Source organism: Limanda limanda, chromosome 6, assembly GCF_963576545.1.
Source record: "Limanda limanda chromosome 6, fLimLim1.1, whole genome shotgun sequence".
NCBI lineage: Eukaryota > Metazoa > Chordata > Actinopteri > Pleuronectiformes > Pleuronectidae > Limanda > Limanda limanda.
Window position 1 is genome coordinate 11,073,229 of NC_083641.1, and position 13,313 is coordinate 11,086,541.

The 13,313-nt window shown below is 41.6% G+C and overlaps 3 protein-coding genes across 3 annotated transcripts; all 3 read right to left on the reverse strand.

Moving 5' to 3' along the window:
* Positions 1-1,261: 1,261 nt before the first annotated feature.
* Positions 1,262-5,125, reverse strand: bcap29 (B cell receptor associated protein 29). The gene is made up of 8 exons (XM_061072948.1): positions 5,028-5,125; positions 4,308-4,414; positions 4,097-4,197; positions 3,416-3,563; positions 3,163-3,298; positions 2,923-3,025; positions 2,715-2,815; positions 1,262-2,525 (listed from the first exon to the last, which is right to left on the reverse strand). Exons 2-8 carry the CDS (start codon positions 4,397-4,399, stop codon positions 2,490-2,492), a joined length of 717 nt encoding a protein of 238 aa, XP_060928931.1. The 5' UTR covers positions 4,400-4,414; positions 5,028-5,125; the 3' UTR covers positions 1,262-2,489.
* Positions 5,126-5,801: 676 nt separating this feature from the next.
* On the reverse strand, positions 5,802-8,601 carry dus4l (dihydrouridine synthase 4-like (S. cerevisiae)). The gene is made up of 6 exons (XM_061072947.1): positions 8,287-8,601; positions 7,670-7,791; positions 7,214-7,331; positions 6,755-6,877; positions 6,257-6,483; positions 5,802-6,142 (listed from the first exon to the last, which is right to left on the reverse strand). Exons 1-6 carry the CDS (start codon positions 8,376-8,378, stop codon positions 5,868-5,870), a joined length of 957 nt encoding a protein of 318 aa, XP_060928930.1. The 5' UTR covers positions 8,379-8,601; the 3' UTR covers positions 5,802-5,867.
* A 2,485-nt stretch (positions 8,602-11,086) lies between these two features.
* Positions 11,087-12,665, reverse strand: rflnb (refilin B). Its single transcript, XM_061073655.1, has 3 exons — positions 12,449-12,665; positions 11,869-11,963; positions 11,087-11,405 (listed from the first exon to the last, which is right to left on the reverse strand). The coding sequence occupies exons 1-3, from the start codon at positions 12,647-12,649 to the stop codon at positions 11,087-11,089; spliced, it is 615 nt and encodes a 204-aa protein (XP_060929638.1). The 5' UTR covers positions 12,650-12,665.
* Between the last annotated feature and the right edge of the window lie 648 nt (positions 12,666-13,313).

The following is a 13,313-nucleotide window of genomic DNA, read 5'->3' on the forward strand; positions in this document are numbered from 1 at the left end:
ACACCAGCATTTACAAAGTAGCCTCTTGGATTTTTGTTTCCTTGCAGATGAATGAAGTCAGAAAAAAAGTGGCCTTAAAAACCGGAGCGTGACTCTAATTTTGATCATGAATTCATATATTTCAATGAGGAAAAATAGGCCTTTGTAGAGACAGGTGGGGAGGACTTTTTTTTTAATTTTGGAAATGCAGAGTGTTGTAGAAATATGTGTCGGAACATGTATTTCAGGAACTCTTAGAGGGCTCGGCTGTTATTTTGACGTCTGTGCCTCATTCACACGACAGTTTACCTCGGAATCGTGCGCGTCATCCTTCTTGCTGATTGTAGAAAGCAGCAATTTTCAGTCACATCTGAAAATGTTATTTTACTAACTACTCCAAATTTTCATTTAAAACGTCTCTGCACTTGTTTAGGAAAAGTTTCAGTTCTGATCCATCGGACTCTAAAACTTTTGTTTTCTACTTTTGAGACCAAAGTCTTTTGCAGTTTTGTGCTGTGCGCTTTCGGGATGTGATTGTTCCTTTGGTGTACTGAAAATGGCAATGGGGACCAGTTAGGGGACCCGTCTGATTTCACTATTGACAGCTGCCACAAGGAGGCAGTACCATAACTGTCTTTGTATGGTATTAATAAGGAAACATTTTAAGAATACACAATCTGCTAAAAGTCTGCCTTTGTGTTGCTGATTTGTTAAAGCTCTGCTTTTGCGTCTCCAGGCGCAGCTGGATACGTTTCACTGGTCAGTGTTTTTACTTTACATTGGGTTGGTTTTTTTGGGGGGGGGGTTGTGCCAAATTTCCCAAAGAGGAACATCAGTTTATTCTCACGTGTTATTTCAACAGCTTAATCCCAGAATCAGAACCCATCCCAATGAAATCTGACAAAAGGACTTCTACTGTTTTTCCTTAACAAAAAATAATTATTTTGCTTCTGTAAATGTATAACATCCTCACTCTGCAAGAATTTGTCCATTTTGTCAAGTTTGTAGTGACTGTATTGTTTTTTTAATTCAGGTTCAGTTTTTAGGCACAAGTTTTAGCCACATGTGCAGACTCAGAGGAGTAGTGAGAGCTATAGAGGAAGACAAGTCATTATCTCAGTTATGTAAGACATCTACTTGCATTAAATCAGAATGTAAATAATTTAATTTGATTATATTTTGTAAAATTTCAAATAATATCTTGAATGTAACACTAAAAACTACTCATATCCAATCAAAGATGTTTGTGTTATTTTTTCAAGCTGCTTAATAAAACACAGGATAAAGAAACAGATCTTTATTTAACACAATGTATTGCATCCACCTGCAAGGCACATTCTGATTCATGTCTTCAACAAATATAGCTGAACATCACTTCCAGATGCATGTTTGCAGTTTCACAACCAGAAAAGTAAACGTGAAAAACCTCATGCAATAATCGCTTTAGCATGAAAAACGTGGGAAACATGGAAGCATCCTGTGATAACCATCTCAGATCCTTGTTCACAGTCACATGACACTGTATGGATAACGGAAATACAAGGAAAACCATACATGACGACTCTCGTTGCAACTGGTGCCTTTAACTGGAACATAAACACTTGAAACACAGTGCAGCAAGTCTCTGGACCCCCTGCAGCCCAGAAACATGAATATATTTGGTTTAAGACTAAAATAAGATCACAAATGGTTAAATCTAAATTAAAATTACTTTGTGCTCCGGCAGAAATCCTGTGTCATGTTTATCTGCAGGTGTGTCACACAAAATTATGCTCAACACCTAAAGTAAAATGAACGAAGAATCCGAAACAGATTTTTTTTTGGTAACAGTTACAATTTAACAAGACCCAACACGTTAAAAAAAGTACACGTAAACATGTCATGTTGCTCATACTAAACACAGCTATGCATTCAAACTACATTTGCACAGCAACAGACAGAACTTAATATCTGTGTTTAAGCTCAAAGTGGATGCAGGAAGACTCGCAGCTACATACAGAAATGAGGAAGCAAATCTTTAGTATCAAAATACAATCATAGTGGTTTACCAGTAATATTTTTACCAGTAAGAATATGCAGCTACTGACAGATCTTACACTCTGCACTGGCCTGACACAAACAACACAAGCCTTGAAATAAAAATACCCTGGCTAAAAATGACTTGAACCAACCAAGTGATCATCAGACCTGAGTCAGTTACTCACTTTATTCTTTCCAATTACCCTGCCTTATTAATCTGAGTGCGAAGGTGACAAAGAGCAAATCTCTTAATCACACAGGAAGCCATTCAATATTACTCATCCACTTTGAAGCCAGCCCGGTGCCCTAAAATGCATTTGCTTTCATGCTTTAAAACCATTACTGATATCTGCCAAGCGTCCGTACTTACAAGCAACCGAACCTGTTTCTGTGATGTAAATTGTGACACAATTGTGGTATGAATATAAAGCATGTGCTGCAGGGGATCACTCATGACTCAGCTAAAGTGATGCTTAAAACTTTAAAAATAACTAGTCATCCTTCTTGTTTCCACTATCTTGAAGGTTCTGAAAGAACAAAGAAATGAAAAGCAAATGTCAGAATGTTTTTTCGAGCAGCATAGAAGAATAAGTGATTTTTGGTTGAGTAGCATTAGCCAGAGCTGTTACTCTGTACTTTTTTAGTAGACAAACTATGTCTTAATAGTGAATGATCCAACAAGTCATTATTGTGATGTGTTTAAAGCTCAGCTTTACCTGGAGCTCCTGATGTTCCTTCAACAGTCGCTCGTACTCCCTGGCCAGCCCGTCCGTCTGTTTCTTCATCACCTCAGACTCTGACTGGGACTTATTCAATGCTGGAGAGTGAACAATCACACATTAACCAATGGGATCCTAATCAGAATAGATGCATGGTATCGGCACATGCGTAAACAAACATATCAAAGAGAACATGAATACTAACCATCTGCTGTGGTCTTCAATTCCTCTTTCAGTTTCTCGAGCTCCTGTTTCAACAGCTCCATGCCCGTTGCACTAGCCTCATCACCCTTCCCTCCCATCAGAGTCTGAAATAAGTAATCAAAGTAAAGCAAAGAACAAGAAATAAATGTCTATCTATAGTTGTAACCCTAAAGCATTAGTCTTGTGTTTTCGTCTAGAGTTATCCAAGAGATATCTTTAACCCCAGCAATGTGGAGCCTACCTTTTTTAGCAGCTCATTGTCCTCCGAGTATTTCTTGGCAGCCCGGTTAGCGTTGTCGGCCTGCGCCTGGAGAGCAGCCGTCGTCCCAGACACTGTCGCCAGCTGGTTAATCAGGGTGATCACCCGCTTCATGACCCTGCAAAAATAACCCGGGTTCAAGGTAAACACTTGAGGCAGCAAGAATTTTCATTTAAGAGGAATATGTAATTTGTAATATGTCAATTGTGTATTGCTGTAAAAAGGAGAGACTCACAGCCAGAGCAAGACAGCGAAGCCAGAGATGTAGAGGTTCCTCTGGGCTCTGAAAAGCTTCATGTGCAGGTGGTCATACATGTTTGGTTGCAGCTTGGCAGCTGTGCCATGTTCTTTAGATGAATACTTCCTCACCTCACGGACAGCATCTGAAGAAAAAGGAGCACGTCATGAGTTCAAACTTAAGACTTTTCTTCTTTGCATGACACTTTCAGTTGTTAAAGATGTAACTCCTGTAACATGGTCTCCTGTAGCTTCACATTTGAGCTTTTTAAGACACAATTGCAAATACAGCCGCCTGATAGCACTCTGACAGCTTCCTCTCAGCTCACACCATCTTAAGTTATATCGCCAACATAACGGTTGACCTTACTTTCTGTGTCTTCTGAGAGTTGAGTATGCGTTCCGGTCGAACATACCGGTTCTAATCATACTAAAATGATGGTCCTCATCAGTCTGGCACAACGCGTGCTTATCCTACATTCCATTTTAGTAGATGGATATATTGTACTGGAGATACGCGTATTTGATGCATACAGTCACAAAATGTTGCAGCCGCATGGGGCTCTATTGATGCCACAAGGATTATAGCGGACGCGGAGACAACGAATTTGCCCTTTAGAGCCGTGACCAATCTACAGAGCTGTGTTCAAAACATTGACACAGTCGATGTCACACTTACCGAGGAAGAGAACGATAAGGATTATGATCATCGTGATAAAAACTCTGTACCAGAACTTTGCCATGAAGCCCCAGATCCTCAGATGGAAAATACTCTGCCATCTGCGAACACACACAGGCACAAGCACTTACACACAGGGCAGTATGTAACAGGTTCATAGTACGCAAGCAGCGATGGTGGTTATGCAAACCTAACACACTCTATGACTCACCTCCTGGCAGAGATGAATGGTATAGAGAGGAGGACAAGGACTCCAATCTCCACATAGAGAAAGAGGGCCACAACCGTCCATTGCAACGTCATCTCTGGTCAGGGACCCTGAATAAGAGAGGAAAACTCAGGATGAGATAAAAATTCGTACAATGTAAATGATCACACACACAACAGTGAAAACATCACTGGGATTATTTCATGTACAATTTGTGCCAATAGATCCCTTTCACCTAAATCGTACACACAGGACCTCTGAAGTACAGTGAGCTGAATGAGTGTGGTTGGGAGATTAAGCTAGCTAGTTATCGTGTGCAGCTTTTTTCTTCCACTTGTTCAACAATTCAGCTTCTGTTAAGAAGAACTGACACGTTAAGCTTCTTATCCACATAACTTAAAGTAAACTAGAAGAGGCTCATAGTCTACTTCCTGTAGTTACAGTGCTAACACAAGTAATACGAGAGCCCTAACGCGGTGACTATGTGCTTATTAAAGACTCAAAATACACATCAACACTTGAGCTTTTGGAAATAGTTTATCTTTTATCTACTGTCATTGTTTAAACAATCAACAATTAACTCTAAGCTACTGCCTGTGCCACAAGCTAGCGTTAGCCTAACGTAGGCGCCTTCAATAACGAGCCAGTGAAACAATTTAAAAGACCAAAAGGGAAACGACTGAGTTCATATCACAACTCAGGAAATAAATAAACACAACTTACCAACAAACCGTCGACGAGACACACAGAAACAACTTTTCTTCACTTGAGAGATCAAGCACAGCAAAGTTTGCTCGACTGCTCCACTTCCTGTTCCTGACAGCTCCTCAGACAGAACACACTTCCGCACTAATTTTCCAAAGTAATACATTAACGTGTTGATGTAAGGCATTGATATGGATGTGAAACGCACCATTGTTAGTTTAGCAGTTGATTATCAACATTTAAAACATCAATGTCTTTTTTTTACTTTTGTTTAGACACTTTTCCTTCCTATATAGATTAAGGACAGATATTCTGACTTTATTCTGAAGGCCAAACCTCTTTACTTCCCGTGTTTAACCTGAACATGTTTAATTTCATGGAGAGGATTAATTTCAGGATTGTTGCATCAGTTTTCTAATGAACTGACATGTGAGTGTATATTCATGCTGCAAAACTGTGACACACAGCAAATTCATCAAAATCAATAAAGCTATACTAATTATTTTCCAAACAGTAAGACGTTCAGGAAATTAATGATTGTAACAGCATCATATAATAGGCTTGTCATTTTCGTTTTGTTTCCCAACTTTAAAGACTCAATGAATATATGAACATGTCAATATCCTTCATATCAAACCATGACTAAGCGCATTCTAAATAATCAACGATTAGCAAAAGAATCTCCCTGAGTAAGACAGGCATTAATAACAACTAATAATTCTCTTAAATAATCTATATGGTTATTGTGTAGTTAAGGCTTGAGTAAGAAGACGGACATCATTAATGCAACTATAGCTTTGACATTTTATTTGGAATTAAAAAAAAAAAAAGAATAATTAAAAACAAATATATCACATATCAATGAACTGATGTTTCCATGTCTTGTACTGACCCATATGTGTTCTGGAGGTAATCTATTACAGCTGAGGTACTGGATAGAGAATTGAACACTTTTCTCTCAGGCTGGGAGCTAACCCTCTCCAGCATGTAGGTAAGATGGTGGTGGAAGCAGGTGAAGGGAGTGCCCTGCTCGATAGAGATGTCCACCCAGTCCCATATACACTCCAAAGGAGTATCCTCATAGCCAGCGAACATGGCAGGGTTAGTGAGCAGCCCCCGTGCAGCCATCACACCTAATAATGACAGTCAAACACACAAAAGATTTAGAAACTACAGAGAAATGTCATTTACGTATTCATCATTATCGTAGGTTTCCACGAGTGCACTTTGGCTGAAAACAAACCTACCATCAACACCAGTAAGCTGGTAAGTGGACTCCACATCACGGAGGTACTTTATGTCTCCGTTGGCAATGACTGGTACAGATAAGCTGTCTTTGATTGTCTTTATTGCATCATAATGAACAGCCTGGTGGCGTTCTTCAGCTGTACGTCCATGGACTGTTATCCACGACACACCAGCTGATTCGGCCTTCTGGCACAGATCCACTGTCCGCCTCAGGTCCTTGTGAATTCTGTGGATGTGAATTAATATTGTTTGATTCTACGGGCGTGTCACAGTCAAAAATTAAACAATTAAAATAATAATGTTTTAATAAGAATACACAGAGGACATTCTAAACTTGTCGCTTCTATCTGGAACAAAAACTATGTAATGGTGTCTCTAAATTACCTAAACATTAGTGTTGTAATTCTCTACTGTTTAGTGTCGTCTTGATTATCGGCTGACAAAGTTAATGATATCTCTAAAATAGTCTATTATTACACTGGTCTAGGTTTCTTCACCTTATTTTGATTGATGTGGCATAGTTTGGATTGTCCACTTGGTTTCGGACATGTCTGACCATGTCTTTCACGAGCTCAGGCTTGTTGATGAGACACGCACCATACCCAGATGACATAGCCCACCTGAAAACACAACAACAGAGCTAAATAAACAACTTGAATTTAAAATTCTGTCTATCTATGCTGGCTTAATGAATCATCAAAGTAACATGGATGAAACATAAAACCAAAATCAACCAGTCAAACAAACTGTGAGCTTCTGCAAAATCAAAACTAATTTGATTAAGAATTGGAGAAACTTTTAGATCCCTGCAGGGAAATTGCTTTGTTACAATTGCTTAACACACAGCTATAAGATAGGAAGTCACTGAAAGAGGAGACTAAAATGATTTCAATTACAGAGCGATAAAAAAGGAGTGGAGGCCAAAATGTCTCAGGGCCTGCGGTCAGTAGCTGCACCTCTGAGGACAGCCACAGTTGAGGTCAACTCCATCTGAGAAAGGTGCAACTACACAGGCTGCGTCAGCCAGAGTCTGAGCGTCGTGGGCAGCAAACTGTACGATCAGGGGCCGGTCACCTGAGGACGACAGGGAGAAACAATCAATGATGATAAACATCTTGGTGATGGCAACATGTGGAAAGATGGAGAACTTTGTATTAAGGTACAGTGCATTAAAAGTACATTATTACTTTGGCACTGAGGAGAATGGTTTCAAACCCATTCCATACATTTACTGGTTAGTTTGCATGTTTGTTTCTACTGGACAGATTATCATGAATGGGTATTTATGGATAATTTGTTGCGGTTCAAATTAAACATCCAAATGAAAGTGACTTCATATATTTACTACTACTATTTCATGTCAAAATGGCTGCTGTGAAGAAGGTCTATAACATTATAACGTTACTACTCACACTCGTTGGTGGTGAATTCACTGTCTCTGGCTTTGACGGATCGTATGAAGTCAGCGGCTACGATCATGGGAGTGAAGCAGATGTCACAGTCGTATTTCCTCACCAACGACCTGAACGCAAGCCTGTGGAAATAAATAAATTCACTGATCACAACAACAAGTATTAATATTATAATATTAATAAATTGCAGTGTGCAACAGACAAGATTGATGGATAGAGAGCTAGAAAGATAGATGGATAGATAGATGGATGATAGATGGATGGATGGATAGATAGAAGATATGATAGATGGATGATAGATAGATGGATAGAGAGAGAGATAGGTGGAGAGATGAATAGATAGATGGACAGATAGATCAACTGTATTATCCACATCAGTAAAAATTCTCCTAAATACAGCAAAAAGTAAACATGTGACACAAAAAAATTAAAACATACAAATATACGATACTCAACACAGTAGTAAAACATTCTAAAGTGCAAAGGACAGCAAGTAATTAGTATAAATAAATACATACATACAAAATACAAGGGAGCATATCTTACAGTATCTGTCCCTAAAGCAGTTAACAGTGTTTACAGAATGTTCCAGGACACACGTTTGAAGTGGGACTTACTTCGAGTATCGAACCATGGGTGCACAGATCTTCAGGACCTTTCCCTTTTCGAACATGTCCATGATGCTGCTGTTTCCATTACAAGTCTTCATTCTCTCTCCAGCAGCACCGTTGGCCGGCTAACGCTACAAGCTAACTAGCTAAACACTGAAGAACAGAGTCTGAGATCTAATTCCTTGTTGGGCTAGTAAACAAACAGGCTACACAAACTACGAGGCTCCACAGAAACAACAGAGTTTACCCCGGAACCCATTAAACAACAGAGTTTACTGCAGGAACCATTAAACTACAGATTTCCTCCTCCATGCGGAAACTGAGCCGTGTGTGACTGACCTCTGAACTCATGACGTCAGAACACCCAACGTGTGCGTGTGTATTTTTTTATTATGATTTTTTTTTTTAATCACACTATGTAACAAACTGATTCCAGTGGGATCACTCTAAGTTTGAGATGGAATTTTTTATTTTAAATCCTATATGTATATATTATAAAAAGGTTCGATGTCAAAGTGATTGTTATGTCACCGCCATTCAAGGAAATGCTGCGTTCACGTCCTATAGGTAAAGACAGCTCTCGAACTTTAGCGTCACTAAACCATGTGGTTCTCAAAGTTAAAAGTTTCCAGATCAATGGGTGTTCTACGGAGCCCCTGAAGCCCCAAGATAAAAGATAAACAGCAGCAGTCCGTTTCTGCGCAGGAAGTCGAGGTAAATACAAAAACAATTGTTTTTAATTAAAAATAAATAAATAACAAAAAATAAAGTAAATTTTCATCACTTTCTAATTTTTGTAAGAATTTGAGCATGTTAAAGCCCTCAAAAAGCGAACTCATTTGCATGAAAAATAATAATAATAATCCTAACAATTTCAATAGGGCCTCACTGTCTGTCAGTGCCGGTCAGTGCTCGGCCCTAATTAAAATTAAGATCCATCCTAAGATCTATTATGTTGGAAATTTGATATAAAGGACAGGATCAATCTTGATCCTCTGAAATCAAACGGAGGCAGTACCTCTCTCCTTGCGCCACAAGACGGCAGTGGAGCAACAGAATTTTCTGAAGACACGTCAATGTGTGGAGTCTTAAAGGGACAGTTCAACCTACTGTAAATATGAGCACATATTTTCCCACATAAACATGTGGATCGCACAGCCATGTACCCAGGATGCTTCCGTGGGAATCGCTGAGGTTTATAGAGCCTTTTTGTTTATAGAGCCTTTTTGTGCAGAGTGCCTGCCTCTTTCTGAGTGAGGAAGAAAATCAGGTCTGTATTTTAAGGATTTATACATTCATGTGCTCGAGGTTTGTTACAGGGTTTATTACTTCAAATACTGCAGTCATCTTTTAAAAAGGACAAGAATACCAACTCACAGACAGTTGATGACCTAATAAACACTTTATTTCAAACTGGCACTGAGCAAGTGACGAATATCAAAAAGAAGCGTCGACACACAGTCCCGTTAATCAGCTGAAAACAATCTCAGATCCTAGAACAGAATAAATACAATTTCAATCCATGTCGAGCCCAAAAGAAAGTGATAGCAGTGGAATGCAGCTTGTTAGTGACATTGAGCAATATCAAAAATATGATCCACGATCCAACTATACTACGTTCTTAATCTATTTTAGCTTGCACGTCACAATATGAACAGATAAATTCCCTTGATTGAGCAACATTTACATCCTACATTACAAATCGTAGTCATAAACAGTGGCCGGAGAAAAGGCTTGGGCAGAGCTCAGCTTGTGCTACTTTGTGCAGAAACACACACACACACACACACGATACCCTGTGAGGAAACACAACACACGTGTGTAAAGTTAATTTCACCACATCCTCTGTACATTGTGAATAAGTTAGTGATTTCTGAGCATGCGTCCAAACTCCAGCAACACATTTATTCGCCTTCTCTCTGCTGTACACAATAGTCGCTTGCTGAGTTAAAAAATATAATGTTCTCTCTTTGATTCATTTAAACAGATTCTATGAAGTGAAACAGGCTTCATTGTTCCCATTTAAAACCAATCACTCTGCATGAAAAGTGATTTTCGAAGGTCAAGTCAGCGACCTCTGTACTCAGCCCATTTAAAGCTGCTTCAGAGAACTCACAGACTTTCTCAGGAGGGGCTGTGTGTTTGAGATTGTCCAACCAGCCCAGTAAAAAGTCAGCAGAATGTCCAAAGGAGCCACTGTGAGAAAACAGCAGGAGATCCTCCACAGGATGCTCAGCGAGCGAGTGGGTGTGTCGGTGACATTTCTAACAGGCAACAAAAATAAAAAACACACAAAGAACACAAATATCTAGGGATGAAACAGTCGTGCCACACACACAGAGGACACAGAAGAAAATGCCAAACAAAACACTGCAGCAGAATGAATAGGTTACTTCCTGCCTCTGCCTGCTGCACCGCTCCTCATCCGGACACTCGGGAGATTTCTGCATTGTTGTGAACTGAGCGGAGAATCTCCTGCTGAGAGGCAAACTCTGGAAAAAGTCTAGACCCAATTCTGCAGACATCCTCCTGAGCTCACGTCTGAAGTTAAAAACTGAAGCGCTTGTTGCCAATGAGAAGTTTCTTTCACTGGCAGTGATATACACATATCATACATACACCACTTCTGCTATCTGTAACAGCACAGATGCTTCCTGTCCACAGCTTGGCCTAGGTACTTTAAAAAGATAACAAGCTCCACATCTGTAAAAAAAACACAACACAGCATGTCAGCCCGCCTCAGGGGAACCACGGAGCCGGGGCCCATGGGAAGGACCACCTTAGTGTCCCCGGCCACCCCTCCACCTCACTGAGGTATCATCCTGTGGCCGCCCGCCTCCAGCTCCACGCTGGACAGGAAGCGCCTGGACAGCCGGTGGCAGTCGTAGCTCAGCTCCGTGGTGTAAACGGCGCTGGTTTTCTTGGGGTAGATGATGGTGGTGCTCCTGACGCGCTGCAGCCGGTGGCGAGGCTGGAAGTCCAGCTGCGTTTTGTAGTGGCGCCAGGTGCTGTGGGGAACCGCCATGATGGTCTGCATGCAGTGTTCGAGGCCCTGGCCCGACGGCTGCAGGGCCACGTCCTGGATGAAGTGACGGTCCGAGTTGTAGTGCACAGAGGAGACGTATCTGTGGAGGAGGAGAGGGAGAGGCTCTTGGTTTGAATGGGTAAGGATACAAAAGCACACACATCCAAACTCAACACTAAGTGAAAGAAATGTCTGCGCACAAGGTGATGCTCCCACAAACTCAGGGATTGTAACCTCCTGGTTTCATCTGAGAAAAACGTTTCTTGCCTGGAAGGTAACATAAAAGTTTGTTGGAGTATCCACTGATGTGTTGACATTTCTCATCTTCTAGTTTTATTTGGTGCAAAATAAAGAAGTTAAACCGGTCTGTGCCAGTGGTGGAAGGTATCCATCACACCATGATGCAATGCCTCTCACACAGAGACTTGATAGGCGTCAGTCACTTTGGTCCATTACATATCAAACCTTGCATGTCCTCATAGTGTGCCATGTTTTGACTGTCCTCTGCACACCTCCCCCAGGTGTAATCCTGCACAGAACAGGTCATATAAACATTAACCCACCTTATTTCCTTTGCCGGTAACGGGTCGAGGGCTATGCCTTCTCCAAAAGACAGCGGGTGTAGCTGTGGGAAAGATCCAGTTGGTTCAACTGGAACCTGCAATGCAAAGGAAAACAAATCAACCACACACTTCACACATGCAGAGTCCATCCTGCAGGTTCTCACTGGCTCGGTTCAGTGACCCACTTTCCTTCAGTTGGCCCAGAACATGCAGAAAATTCAACTGTACAGTCTTATTTACAAAGAACCTTCACAAATATTGTGTTTAGTTAACTAAGACAGGCTCATAGTCAGAAAAAACGATTGATTTCAAGTCATTTCAAAGCTTCAGAGTGCATTGGTGGCAAAGTTCTACACAGGAAGAAGTGTGTGCAACGTGTAAGCTAATGCAATTTAGTAGAGGAACAGCACTAACACACGTTTACTCATGTGGAAACTACGCCTGCAGAAAGAGTTTTCCATATCAAGTTACACATTATAAAATGTATTAAAACCATTGAAGTGCAGCAGTTTGTGGTTGTTTGCTTAGTTTACTTGATTAGAGTGAAGTGTGGTGTGAAGGGTGGGGGGGTGCTACCTACCAGGGAGTCCCGTCCCTCGTCCTCGGACACCGGGCTCGCTCCCCCGGCTTTCTCCGCGCCCCCCGGCAGCAGCAGCCAGGCTCCGGGGCTCGGGCTCGGGGGCAGACCCGAGTCCGGGCTGTCGAGTCCTCTCTCCGGCCTGCTGCTCATGTCCAGCGGCTCTGCCTCACACACATGGGGCAAGTTCAACCTGCCGACCATCTCCGGGACACGGTTACTAAACTCCAGCGGGTGACGACAGACTAAGTTTCCAAATTGTACTTCCTTCTGTTTCTTTTTTTTTCCCCACCGCGTCGTTTTCTACTAACTTCTGCCCGGGCAGCATGCACGGCTTCCCGCAGGAGACACCATGAAGACACCGCTCCGTCCCACGGAAACTCCAAACCTCTTCAGAACAAGAAACTTAAAAGCGAGTTTTCACTCTGGCTTCAAAACATAATGATCACACGCTCCAGCTCCAGGTGATCGTGCGTAAAAAAACAGAAATCTGGTGTATTAGAAGCTCCAGAGAGTGTGAGTGAATGAGTCCGTCTGCCCGCGGCTCCTCTTCAAACCTCGCCTCCCTCCAGCCACACACACACTCACATCTGCTCACACACACTCACACACGTCTACACGCACACACAGTAGAGGAAACGCCTTCCCAAACTTTCTCTGTATCCTGATTGGATGCAAGACTCAGTGGCAACCAGAGACGAGGCCAGTCATGGGAACACTTCAGAGATGAAACCATAGACTGTGGATGAAACCCTGGTTCAAACAAAAAGAAGCAGGTTGATGTGTTTTCCTGCGATTGGGTAAAACCATGCGAATTCAAGCAGCGTGCATGTGTCAGTGTTGCCCGTGTAGCACACAGGTCGGTAGA

What these genes read in the sequence shown, in the direction of transcription:
- bcap29 (XM_061072948.1), bottom strand. Translation starts at nt 4,399, where the DNA reads ATGACGTTGCAATGGACGGTTGTGGCCCTCTTTCTCTATGTGGAGATT. An exon ending in CCATTCATCTCTGCCAGGAG is followed by an intron (nt 4,198 to 4,307) that starts GTGAGTCATAGA and finishes GTGTGTTCGCAG; the next exon opens with ATGGCAGAGTATTTTCCATC. An exon ending in ATTGAAGACCACAGCAGATG is followed by an intron (nt 2,816 to 2,922) that starts GTTAGTATTCAT and finishes TTCACTCTCCAG; the next exon opens with CATTGAATAAGTCCCAGTCA.
- rflnb (XM_061073655.1), bottom strand. Translation starts at nt 12,649, where the DNA reads ATGGTCGGCAGGTTGAACTTGCCCCATGTGTGTGAGGCAGAGCCGCTG. An exon ending in ACGAGGGACGGGACTCCCTG is followed by an intron (nt 11,964 to 12,448) that starts GTAGGTAGCACC and finishes TTTGCATTGCAG; the next exon opens with GTTCCAGTTGAACCAACTGG. An exon ending in TTACCGGCAAAGGAAATAAG is followed by an intron (nt 11,406 to 11,868) that starts GTGGGTTAATGT and finishes CCTCCTCCACAG; the next exon opens with ATACGTCTCCTCTGTGCACT.
- dus4l (XM_061072947.1), bottom strand. Translation starts at nt 8,378, where the DNA reads ATGAAGACTTGTAATGGAAACAGCAGCATCATGGACATGTTCGAAAAG. An exon ending in AACTGTGGCTGTCCTCAGAG is followed by an intron (nt 6,878 to 7,213) that starts GTGCAGCTACTG and finishes TTGTGTTTTCAG; the next exon opens with GTGGGCTATGTCATCTGGGT. An exon ending in CCAGCTTACTGGTGTTGATG is followed by an intron (nt 6,143 to 6,256) that starts GTAGGTTTGTTT and finishes TGTCATTATTAG; the next exon opens with GTGTGATGGCTGCACGGGGG.